This window comes from Bactrocera dorsalis, chromosome 1, assembly GCF_023373825.1.
Source record: "Bactrocera dorsalis isolate Fly_Bdor chromosome 1, ASM2337382v1, whole genome shotgun sequence".
NCBI lineage: Eukaryota > Metazoa > Arthropoda > Insecta > Diptera > Tephritidae > Bactrocera > Bactrocera dorsalis.
In genome coordinates this window covers 111,332,841-111,345,244 of record NC_064303.1, presented here as the reverse complement: position 1 = coordinate 111,345,244, position 12,404 = coordinate 111,332,841, and the positions used below count along the sequence as shown (strand labels likewise).

The 12,404-nt window shown below is 38.8% G+C and overlaps 3 protein-coding genes across 3 annotated transcripts in view; 2 read left to right on the top strand and 1 right to left on the bottom strand.

The window, feature by feature from the left end:
- The window catches only part of LOC105230783 (trans-1,2-dihydrobenzene-1,2-diol dehydrogenase), a 67,795-nt gene extending 59,338 nt beyond the window's left edge, over positions 1-8,457 (top strand). The window contains exons 2-5 of the mRNA XM_011211758.4: positions 7,070-7,324; positions 7,391-7,682; positions 7,763-8,009; positions 8,092-8,457. Of these exons, the coding sequence (XP_011210060.2) occupies positions 7,070-7,324; positions 7,391-7,682; positions 7,763-8,009; positions 8,092-8,367 (1,070 nt within the window). The 3' untranslated portion in view covers positions 8,368-8,457. The remainder of the gene's footprint in view (positions 1-7,069; positions 7,325-7,390; positions 7,683-7,762; positions 8,010-8,091) is intronic.
- LOC105230780 (transcription termination factor 4, mitochondrial) lies at positions 8,395-9,467 on the bottom strand. The gene is made up of 2 exons (XM_011211756.4): positions 9,305-9,467; positions 8,395-9,248 (listed from the first exon to the last, which is right to left on the bottom strand). The coding sequence occupies exons 1-2, from the start codon at positions 9,365-9,367 to the stop codon at positions 8,442-8,444; spliced, it is 870 nt and encodes a 289-aa protein (XP_011210058.2). The 5' UTR covers positions 9,368-9,467; the 3' UTR covers positions 8,395-8,441.
- A 210-nt stretch (positions 9,468-9,677) lies between these two features.
- LOC105230786 (trans-1,2-dihydrobenzene-1,2-diol dehydrogenase) lies at positions 9,678-12,383 on the top strand. The gene is made up of 5 exons (XM_011211765.4): positions 9,678-9,823; positions 10,466-10,708; positions 11,282-11,573; positions 11,645-11,891; positions 11,956-12,383. The coding sequence occupies exons 2-5, from the start codon at positions 10,507-10,509 to the stop codon at positions 12,211-12,213; spliced, it is 999 nt and encodes a 332-aa protein (XP_011210067.2). The 5' UTR covers positions 9,678-9,823; positions 10,466-10,506; the 3' UTR covers positions 12,214-12,383.
- The last annotated feature ends 21 nt before the right edge of the window (positions 12,384-12,404 follow it).

Sequence of the window (12,404 nt, the reverse complement as noted above, 5' to 3'; positions counted from 1 at the left end):
TCCAAGGCATATATCCGAGCCAGAAATAAAAGTTGAGCTTTGTGTGGTTCCCTAAGGGATTTGGAACTCCTCCTATTAGGTTTAGATGATATGACGGAGTCTAAGAGATATCGCTGAGTTTTTTTACATGCTCTTTAGATCTCTATATTCTCTTTCCAAAGGCACTTTCATAGTATTCTTCTTTGTAATATTGTCCATTAGGTTATGATTGATTACCCTGGTACCCATGTGAGTAGATCAAGTTTAGAATTATTTATTTAAAAGTTTTTAATAGTGAAGGTTTAGTTATCACCCTCAAGCTCCCTTTTAACGCTGTAAAGACTTTTTTGATGCTAAACTGTCAAACTTCCCCTGCAAGAAAGAATATCCTTGATGTATTTTATAAGAACTAACTTACTCTGAAAACTCTACAATAAGCTGAAAGAAGTCTAAAATCAACAACGATGAATATCTCTATGTAGAAGCATCTTTGCTATCATTTTACTATACTTAAGTGAGCTTAGCCGACCAACTGATGTTTTTTATACGGTTATCTAGGTTTACCGTATATAACATGCTAGAATTATATACGATCTATTCTAGATAGTTAAACTAGTTATAAATAATGTTTTCAATTAGTTGTACGAAAAACCAAAACCCACACTACGCAACTTGCTCACTAGCTCCTACCGACAATCGACCATACTCCGCTATGAAACTAAAAAAGTAATTCTGCATATGTGTCTGTGCGCTACCAATTGTTGTTATCACAGCCCCCGCTACTCGCTCGATTTGTATTTGTCGCGTAGACGTCCGTCAACAACTCGAAAATGATTTGCTTTTTAATTTTATTGCTTTTGCCGCAAACGCACTAGCTTCTTCGTTTAGCCGAAGGCTTAAAATGCGTAGTTGTGATAGTGATCGAAGTTGCTGTTTTTGTTATTTTTGTTGTGACTAACGACAATAGCACATTACTACTTTGTACGCAAATTTGGTCGAAAAGGAAAGTGTGAGGCGTAAATGGATTAGCACTTATACATATATATATTTTTGTTTGTATGTATGTACGTGTGTATGAGCGTGTTTTTGAACCAAATATACATTTGTATGTGTCTTGCATGATCGATGGTATCAGATATGCTTGCCAACCTGTGATTTTTTTAGTTTACAAGTACTTTAAGACGTCTGCTACTTACAACTAAACTTTACAGGAGGAACAAAAGACTTAAGCAACGAACCCGGAAACTTTTATGAACTTGTGAAACAGAGTATATTTGTACATAAATGTGTATATATATATGAAATGTGTGATATTCTATATAAATTGGTTAGGTTTTTTTTAACCAAAAATTTTTTTCCCCAACATTCGATTTTATGTATTATCCAACATAGTTGCCATCGAAAGAAGTATGCCGATTAATCCGATCTTCCGGTTTTCGATAACTTTTTAGTAGAAGCTACAAATAAGCTTTTACTTCCAAGTAGACTTCCTTCTCGGCCTTTTTCTCTTCATTGCCTCCAAATTTATTTCTAACGAGTAATTTTATGAGGTCTTAGAAGCATTAAAAATCGCTGGGAGCTAGATTTGTAGAACAAGGAACAGTTCGAAACTCGGTTCACAAAATTTTGTTATCGTATTCATGGAGTTGAGGCACGATGCATCGGTCTTTTTTTTAAGCTGTTGTGTTTTTTGCAAAGATCTTTCTTATACCCACATCTTCATGAACGATATGACCAACGCCTTCAACTTTTTTTGACGGTCTTCAAATGTAGATTGTTTTGTTAGAATCTCTTATAGCATATACGGAATACGAGTTGTTTCTTCGCCGAGCACAGAGACTGGATAACACTTATCACTGAAGATTTTATCCGCATACAGTACCTTCCAGTCAAAAAAAATCTTACATAAAATTTCGAAAACTGTCCAGAACTCTGTCCAGAAAACTGCCTGTTTTGTAAATTGATGCCTATGTACAATCAGCTTATTTGACATCCATCCTAATTCCATAAGTACCAACTTCCTTCACCTCCTTCCAAATATTCTTCATAAGTCTCGCACTAATTCATCCACTCTTTCAAGTTGTACATTTTGCATACGTGGCAAAGTAAAACCGTGTACGCATGCGCAGTTTCAACAATTTTCCTGGAAACGGCGAAATTGCGGGTGTTGCTGCCAACAACAACAGCAGCAGCAGTAGCAACGAATTCAACAGCAGGCACGGAGTAATTGCTGCTATTAGCAGCGACGTAATGATATATGGTGGTAATGAGTACGAGTGTCAAATACACGTTTTGCAGGTGTGTATGTGTGTGTGCAACCGTCGTAGTGATGAATGAAATGGAAAACCACGCGTGCGAGTTAAGCAAGCAAACAGTAAAGAAAATAGGCGAAAACAGGTACATCACGCTTCTGGATACAATATACAGGCTTCCGTTGTTGCCTAAAGCCACGCATCAATATTATTTTATTATGTGATTGTCGAAATAATTCTTTTTATCAGCGTATAATCTCACTTCGATTAGAAATATTGAGAGAAGACGAGTCTATTTTCATGCAGTTTGTTAAGGAGGGGTCTATGCGTTGTCCCCACTGTTTCTGAGCATGCTTTTTTTATTTTTTTATAAAGCATGTAGGTCACGTGATATATTTCTGCTTAAGTTATTTCACATTAAAACAGTTTTCTTCGAATGCGATCTAAGTAGATCAGTTCTTGATTCCCAGCTTGTCTTATAGCATCAAGCTCTGGTTAGCTCTCATAAGAGTCTTGAAATGTACGTAGATTCGACGAATTATATTCGAAAACCAATTTCTACCACAGCGATGAGCTTTAAGCCATAGCTAAAGCCAGCCAAAGACTTAGATTCCACATCAGTATCATGTTCTCTCAACCCTCTAAAGCTCCCTATTCGTTTTCATAAGCTTGAGCTTTCTTGTCTTGTTTGGAACCACCAACTCAGATCTAATGTATCTAAGCTCAATAAATATCCCCGACCTGCTATATGGTGCAGAGGCATGGACGATGACAACATCTGATGAGTCGACGGCGGTGAATACCGTGGTCGATAGAACAATGAGTTGTACCAGATATACGCCATATTGGTTTAGTTCAGCGAATTAAAAGACAGAGCCTAGGTCTTGTCTTCAGAAAGGACGAGTAAACTCCAGCTCATAAAGTATTCGACGCAGTACCCGCCGAGGAAAGCAGAGGAAGAGAAAGATCTCCTCTCCGTTGGAAAGACCAGGTGAAGAAGAACCTGGCTTCGCTTGGAATCTCCAAATTGGTGCCAAGCAGCGAAAAGGAGGAACGACTGTTGTAAACTCGGCTGCAACCGCGTAAGCGGTGTCTACTCCAATCGAGAAGAAGAATCTTTGTGATAATATTTCATCTGTTTTCTAGCGTTTTCGTCAAAGTTCTGTAAGGAGGGTGGGTCCGGGATCATATGGAAACTCGCACAAAGCTCTGTCTAACATTTCCAAAATGCCTCAGCGCTTCTTGAATCTGCAATATAGCGGATAAATGTTTTATTATGGTTTTTCAACTCACAAAATCTCTCATAACTTACATCCTTCTGCACGCTCCTTTGAGTTTTGGAAAGCATAACAGCATATTGCAAGTCCAAATCTTTCCGTTTCCATGCCGCTCGAATCTATGTAATCGAAACGGACCTGAGTTTCAGCCGTCCGTGGGCTGTTAACTCGGCAACAATCCTCAAAATTATTTCGGAAATGTTTGCTAACGCTACAACAACAACAATTACCGAAAACAAGGACAATGTTAATAGACCCGGTCAGAGTTGCATCTGCTGGGCATAGATTTTGCGTAACTGCATCAGCTCTGTGACTGACAAAGCGAATATATAATATATATTTCTTTGAATGGATTGGTTTATAAGTTTGTATAAGTGAGATGCAAGTATGTAGATGTTGGGTATGTGTAAGTTAAAGAGCTGCACTATCTATATATTTCTAGATGTACATATATGTGTATGTGTATAAGCATCTTCGACGACATTAACGTGCATTTGCAGCGGCTCCCACCTACTGCCCGCTGGCCACTGCAACTGCTGCATTGTCGTGTGTAGCCAGCAATTGAACGCCTGCATTGCTGCTGCCGACTGCTTCCCCCATAATTAGTCATATTTGCTTAGCTGCGTTGCATGCAACGAATGACTGCGCGTATTTGGTGTGGCAAAGTGGCAACTGCGACATGGCGCACTTATGGCTTTGAACGCTGCAGCCAGTTGGTCCACCAGCTGTTGCATACAAGCACATACGCATACAAATACATGCAGACAAAGACAAACACATTGAGGAGCAGCTCGAAAGAAGCCAACGCAGATGGAATTCTTCGCCGTAAAATGCGCTTCTTCAATGACCATTGACCAATGCCAAAGCGCAAGCAAGCCGTGCAATACCGCGCCGCCTTATGTATACATATGTATGTATATGTATAGAGTTATTAATCGTTAATGCAATGCGGAAAGCGGCTGAAAGCGTCGCGTTCACGGTCGTGGCCGCCTGGCTTCTTGCGCTTATAAATCTAACTTTCACTTTCAATTAGCAAATTTGTCATTAGCAGCGGCATGTTCTTTTTGGCATGTACCCACACACACACACTCACATACACACGGTCGCTTCTGCGCATGCGCACGCACATTTGCATAGTACGTGTCGACTTTCATAACACTCTCTGCGCTGGCACCCTAGTGCTTGCTGTTTCCTTTGTATTTTTCCACTTTTCAAAATTTTCTAAATATTGGCGAAATAAATTTCTAACAACAGTATTTGTTGTTGTTTTTGCGTTTTTGGTCGGTCACTTTCGTTGTCCGTTGCCAAAAGCGCTACAAATTGTTTTGTTACCTTTGAGACGTGTCTTCGATTTTTTTTCCTATTTTTGTTTCAAAATTTATTTTCGTTCAAATATTTCACCCAAGAAAGAAGTGGTGAATTACGCATTCTTGTCAGCTAAATTGTGGCGCGTATTTTCACTTGTCGTCGTCGTTGTCGTCCGTGTTGTGTGCGGCACTTCGCTTTGCTGGCCTAACGGTTTCGCTCATTTTGTATGCATTTTGCGCAGCGGATTAATGAGTCAAAACGCGCGTTGTTGTTTGAAAATGGTAGCAGCGCTTAACGCCGAGGGGGGGAGAGTTCGGTGGCGTGCTGACGAATGGTCAACAACTTGCGTACATTATCAATTCAAATGCACAAAAGCTGCCTGTGCCGGTGGAAATTCAATGGCAATAAAATTAATTTCTAATTGCGCAGAAACTATATGGGTCCGAAGAGCCAATGGAATGTTGGCCGACAATGCGAAAATTCTATGCAGCGATATTGAAATCACACTAATGAAGTCTTTACAGCCAACAACAACGACTCGGCAGAATTCTGCAACAACAAGGAAACTGCATTCCAATTGAAGCTGGAGGCCGCCATTGCAAAAGGGATGTTCCAACGAAAGAACTACACCCCTGATACCCCGGTGTAGAACCGACCAGGGTTATGGTCCTCCAAAGAAATTAGGACATTAAAACCTTTGAATTGACGGCAGCTGGAAAGCTGCGCTGTTTCCAATTTCAACTATTGGAATAAGTTCTCTTTAGGTTTTTTCCATAGAATGTTCATGAGCCGATGGGACTTTGAGATATACTGAGGTTGAAACCATACAGCAAGTTTAGACCGGATATATGTATACTACTTAGGCGCCAATGTTTTTGAAAGTACCCGTAAAAACTCATCTAACTGAAGGAGTTAGTTAATAGCTGCTGAGTGAGGACCTTCAATGATAGATTTTAAAAAGAGTTAGGAAAAATGCGTGTTCCGCTGACGTTAAAGGAAAGGCAAAAAATTTGTATACAATATTTGAATCTCGCTTCTAGACGTTTAATGTTGTTACTAGTGGTCAAAACTTTCGAGACCTTCAAGGAACGAGCTTATCGTATATAAAATGGGTTTCAGTTAACAAAGGTATTGTGAGAAATATAGACATGTAGTCACCTAAAATATTCCCCAAACAGTTCTGAAAGTATTCTGTTGAGTTGAGAGGCCTCTCTCGGATATATTATATTCGGCGAACGACGAGTTCTACAAGATTAAAACGTCTTCGTTCTCGAAATACGCTCGGGTTGCAGAACTGACTGCTGTTAAGGCGGCAGCTTCTTCTTGTTCTTTATTGACGTAGACGTTTGTAGTCGAGTTTACAATAGCGCGCTAGGTGTTCTTCCTTTTGGCTACTTGGAGCCAATTGGAGATTCCAAGCGAAGCCATGTCCTGTTGTTTGCTTTACATTCGGGGCGTTTTTACATGGCGGGTCCCAAACCCAGCACACAAACCTGGGAAAGGGATGATTTGCCTTCTCACTTCAGCTCGCATTCAAACGGATGTTCTTTGGCTCCCCAGAGGATACTTGGTCTAAGACCGGAAGTCGTAAGCTGTTTGAGCTACATGTAAAAAAATCGCTTCTGGCCACTCCCAAGTGAATGGCGCTGAGAGAACTTTCCTCACTTGCGTGAACCTCTACACATGACTCCATCCTCCAAGTTTTCAGTGTAATAAAAATAAGAAAGATTTATATGGTCAAGAGGCTGTTGTTATTGTTGTAGCTGCAGAAATAATCCTTGAAGTAATTTGTAGGAATGCTGCCGAGTTGACAGTCGTTGGACGGAAATAAATCTGGATCCATTCCGGTTTCGTAGACCCGACTGTCTGAGGAAGGGTTGATCAGGAAGTCTCTGTCCTTCCCTCGCTTTACCAGAAACGTAAAAATCGATGATGAAGCTGATATAGTGAGTCAAATAAAAATCAATGGAACAATGAGTTATGTATATAGCTCCTAATGTTTCTCAGCATTCATTAATATTTCTGTTGGGCTAATTTTAAAGAAGATACTTCTTATAATAAACAAGATATCTTAATAACACTAACTGTCAACAGGTTGGAACATTATTCAAATTTTCTTATACAAATTTGGAAATATTTTGAGGTGCCAGTTCTCTGGCAAACCGGGATCTAGTTTTAGTTCATTTTGATAACACAAAAAAACATATACTGGCTTTAATCTCTCTAATTACAAACTTCGTCTGTGCCTTTTAGTATGTCCTTGTCGCGACGCCAAACCAAACGCCGAAAATTCTGCCGAAACTGCCAAACCGTTACGTTGGGGCATGGCGCCGGTGAGCCTGATTGCGGATGATTTTGTGACCGCACTGAAAGTGCTGCCATACCAGCATCACGTGGTCACCGCTTGCACCTCCACCTATCACTCAGTGGCGCAAGCATTCGCCGCCAAACACAACATACCGCACGTTTACAATAGTTTTCAAGAATTGGCGCGCAGTCCAAATGTTGGTAAGTAACAAAGGTTGATAGAATTCGATATCAGAACTAAAGTGCATATTATACCGACACCCACAGATGTTGTCTACATCTCGTCCCTTAATCCCTTTCACCTGGAGATCTGTCGCATGATGCTGGACCACGGCAAGCACGTCCTCTGTGAGAAGCCACTTTGTATGAATGAGGACCAGACGCTGCAGCTAATTGGACACTCGCATAGCAAAGGTTGCTTCCTCATGGAGGGCATTTGGTCACGTTGCGTGCCCGCCTACCAATATATACGCAAACAGATTGAGGCGGACGCCTTGGGTGATGTGCTCAACGTGAAGTGTACACTTGGCTTGCCAATGCAGAAGGTGGGGCGTGTAATGTGAGTTTCTGTAAACTATTTAGTTGTTCGTATGAAGGCATTAGCCACATGTAACGATTTTTTTTTAATTTTTTTCAAAGGCGTCGCAGTCTCGGCGGTGGCGTAACACTGGAACTGGGCGTCTACGCGCTGCAGTTCGCATTGTGGGTCTTTGGGGATGCGCCGTCCAACGTCGCTGCCAATGGCAAGCTAAATGAGGATGGTGTCGATGAAGAGGCGAATATATGCATGAAATTCGGCTTGGGACGCGCAGCAGAGATTATGTTGAGTAGTACGAAACGTTTTGACAATAAGGCGGTGATACAAGGCACCAAAGGCAGTATAACTGTGAGCTAGCTGTTGTTTGTTTTTATACAAATTAAGGTATGTAAATTTAATTTTGTATTTCTTTTTCACAACAACTCTATAGGTGCCGGACTATTGGTGTCCGGTGAAGATTTTGGACGTTAACGGTACGGAAAAAACATTTCCCTTGCCTAAAAGCGGTTTGTCTACGTATTTTCCCAATCGCTTGGCGCTAAGTTTTGAAGCAGAAGAGGTGCGTCGCTGCATAACGGAGCACAAGTCACAAAGTGATTTGTTCACGCATAAGGAAAGCTTGGAATTATCATATATTGAGGATCAAATACGTCGCCAATTGGGCGTCATTTATACAGAGGATGCAGTGGCGAATTTCTTTAAATAGTTCATAAACAAATTAAAAAATTAACTGAAAGTCTATTAAAACGACAAGTTGTATGTTCAACATTTCAATGTATTTCACTTTTTGTATCCCCTTTTCCCCTCCCTTGCTTCATCTTCATCAGCATCATCTTCTGCTCGTTGCAATTCACGCTCGTATAGCTCTTTAAATGCCTCGTATTCTATCAGCGTGACATGACAAACCTTGGTGGCGAAAGTCTTCTCCGATGTGTTGGTTATTTGGTATAAACGTGGATTTTTCGAAGGCTCATCTGGATTTGCTTTTTTCGGTCGTGGCACAAACAAACCCAATCGCTCCAGAAAAACATGTCGACAACGTATCTCTTCCAATGGTTTCGACAACGCTTCCGATTTAATAATTTCGGGTATTTCAATACGCATTACCTCTTTTAAATATTTTACTTTCTCTTCTATACGATGTTCTGACTGTTCCATAAGATCGGGGCTGTTCATGAGCAACTTCCAAACGTTCTTATCTGTGCCCGCAAATGTTTTCAAGTAACTTATGTGTTTGCGTAAGCGTAAACCGTCACTTACGTTCAGTAATTCTGGATATTTCGTTAGCAGCAAGAAAAGCAGCTTCTCACCGAATTGACAGCTACGCCAGTTTTCAAACGCATCGATTATACGTTGTTTTGGCCGTGCAAGCACATCCGGATTGCCAACGGCAATGCGCAAAAAGTTGCTTGTATTTAAGCCATGATTCAAGAAAGTTTCATACGCTTTCTGCCATTGCGCTTCAGGTACTCGGGACAGCAGTGGATTCAAACGCACCGCTTCATCAATATGTGACTGTTCCAATTGAGTCTGCTCCTCAGGTGCTGCAGCGACGTACCGCAATGGTGTCAACTGCCGTTGTATAAACTAATGTGCAAAATGATAATTACCAAATAATAGGAATTAGTTGTCATATAGTTTACCTGTTGGTTTCTGTGAATAATTTGCACATTTTGCTTGAAATTAATTAAGTATCTTCGAAACATTCCGTCTATTTATATTGTTGAGTGCCGGCGAACATATGTAACAACCCGGCGAATTCAACAGCTGACCAAGAGGAATGCCCAATCGCATTAAATGTAAATCAACTGATTAGAAATTAATTAATAGTTTATTTATTAATTAATACATAAAAATTTATTAAGATATAATCAGGGTAGCACGTTCTTTTCTTGATACCGTGAGAAAAATTAAAAATAAATCTTTTATATAGGATTAAATATTTAAAAATAATTTTTCATAAATGGTTTCGCGATATAATGCACTAAAAAATGGATTCCTAATTCATTATTTCTCCAAGGCAAGATCTTCAAGCAAAATCTTATGGCATCTCTTTGCCACATACTATTGTGAAGCTGGAATTCTTCACACGTTAGAAGAAGCAAAATAAATATCAAATTTGTACAAAATACATATTAATTGTGCATAAAATAAGCATAAATGTAAGTTGAGTAAGAAATTATATTTTAAAAGTGTAATTTTTATAAATTAATCTATTATGATAGTTTAAGTATAGCAATGTTCAATTTTATTAGTTGTTAGTGTAGTTGTTTTATATTATATGCTTTCAATGACCTTGAAAAGAAGTTGTACGCTATACCGGTTGAAGTTGTGATAATATTATACAGCTGTTTTTGTTGTTTTAATAATTAATGACGTTTTTTTATACAAATTGTTTTTTGTGATATTAAATTATCTAGGGGGACTTTCCACTCAGATGTTTTGACGTTAATGTTTATGGAAGGTGTTGTGAAATTCATTGAATTCATTGATCTATGCTTGTACAAATATTTAATATGAAAATTTGCTACATCGTATGCAATTGCACGTATCGTAGTTTATAACATTTTTTATTAGATTGTGCTGTTCGGAAGGGGTCACTTCAAAAACACATATCATTAGTTGGCATACTATATCAGTGAGCGCAGCGCTCCTTATCTCAAAACAACAAAACCCAATAGCAAAGAAAATAGCAATAAAATGCTACGTGTGCGTTATTATCTTACCAATTGGTGCAGATTACTTTGCTATTTAATAAACTTACTCGAGTAAATTCATTCAGTTTTAACTTTATTCTCTAACAGCTTACAGCTTTCTACACCGCTTTAATATATAATAAATTATAATGGCTTTGCGTTGGGGTATTGCATCTGCTGGTAAAATTAGCCACGATTTTGCTGTTGGTTTAAGCACACTGCCAGCGAGTGATCACAAACTCGTCGCCATAGCGGCACGTCAAAAGGATCGTGCGGAAGAATTTGCCAAGACACATGGCATCCCAAATGCATTTGGTAGTTACAAGGAATTGGCCCAATTTGCTGATGTTGGTGAGTATAAAAAATTGCATAGGAATTGCTGCCAAGAAACAAAATATAAAATTAGTGAAGTGAATTGTTGCAAGAAATATTTTTAATACTTTATAAGTGCATATTATTTTCATATTTCGAACACTTGAAATGTTGTTTGATTAGTACTTTTCAATTAAAATTCAATGCACACTCAACTTAAAATGGCGTAATCACCACTTTTTAAGTTTTCAGTGCAGATTTTCATCAAAAAACTGGTAGGTCATTAGAACGTATACAAAGCTAAAAACAAATCGTTAATGATTGGCTAATTTGTCTGTGAGTAACGTTGCAGTACTTTCAAAAAATGTTCGTGACAAAAATTTAAAAATAATTCAAAATTATAAGATGCTAGTAAATCCAATTATGCAAAAATATTAAAATAATTGTTTTCAAAATTTCACGCTGTGTGCACGCACTTTAAGGAAGTTTTATGATTCATACATCAATAATTTGAAGTAATTATATTTTTAAATATAAATAATGCTCGAACTTGCGACTAAGCTAAGTTTTAGACTATTAATGTTTTTAATTTCATCTCCTTCCCATTCATAGATATTGTCTATGTTGGTGCCTTGAATCCACAGCATTTGGAAATTGCTTCGCTCTTTCTCGAACATGGCAAGCATGTTTTGTGCGAGAAACCGTTATGCATGAATTACAAGCAATCCAAGCAACTGACCGATCTTGCCAAAAGCAAAAATCTTTTCCTCATGGAAGCAATCTGGTCGCGTTTCTTCCCTGCCTACCAGTACACACGTCAGCAAATCAAAAACGGCGCTTTGGGTGAAATCAAAGAAGTGGAAGTTGCATTCGGCTTCGACTTGAGTGGTGTTGACCGTTTAACGTAAGTGTTATTATATGAAATATTTATATATATAAATAGCTTTCTTTTATAATTGCGCTTTCTTTTTATAGTAAGAAAGATTTGGGTGGTGGTGTCGTGCTGGATTTGGGTGTTTATACCATACAAGCATCGCAATGGGGCTTCCAAGAAGCACCAGAAAAGGTCATTGCCAAGGGAGAACTCAACGAAGAGGGCGTGGATAAATATGTTGAAGCCGAATTACATTATTCTGGTGGACGCGTTGGCAAACTGACTTTCGGCGCTAAGGAAGAGCTGGCGAACAGAGCGATCTTCAAGGGCACTAAAGGCCAAATTACGGTAAATTGTGGTTTGAATTCAAATTTTTACAATTTTTAACATTTACTTTTAACTTACACAACAGATCCACAATTTCTGGTCTCCCACCAAAATTACTGACGTTGATGGTCAAGAGAAGGAATGGCCACTACCAAAGGCTAAACTTGAGACAAAATATAAAAATTCAGAAGGTTTAAGCTACGAAGCCGAGGCCACACGTAAAACCATCCTAAGCGGTAAAACCGAAAACGAGTTTGTTACACATAACGAGAGTTTGATTATTGCCAAAATACAGGATGAAATCAGACGTCAAATCGGTGTAGTCTTCCCCGAAGATCAATAATGACGTAAATGAATTTATTTTATACTTATGTACATATGTACATTTTTATATAACCAATGTCTTTAAGACAAACAAAAAAAATGTAAAGTGCTTTAATTAGTTTACCGTTTTTGCACGTAATAAACAAAGATGCTTGGCATCCAATTACCTGCTGCTAAAAACAGTTCAAATGATAACCTTAATTATACTAT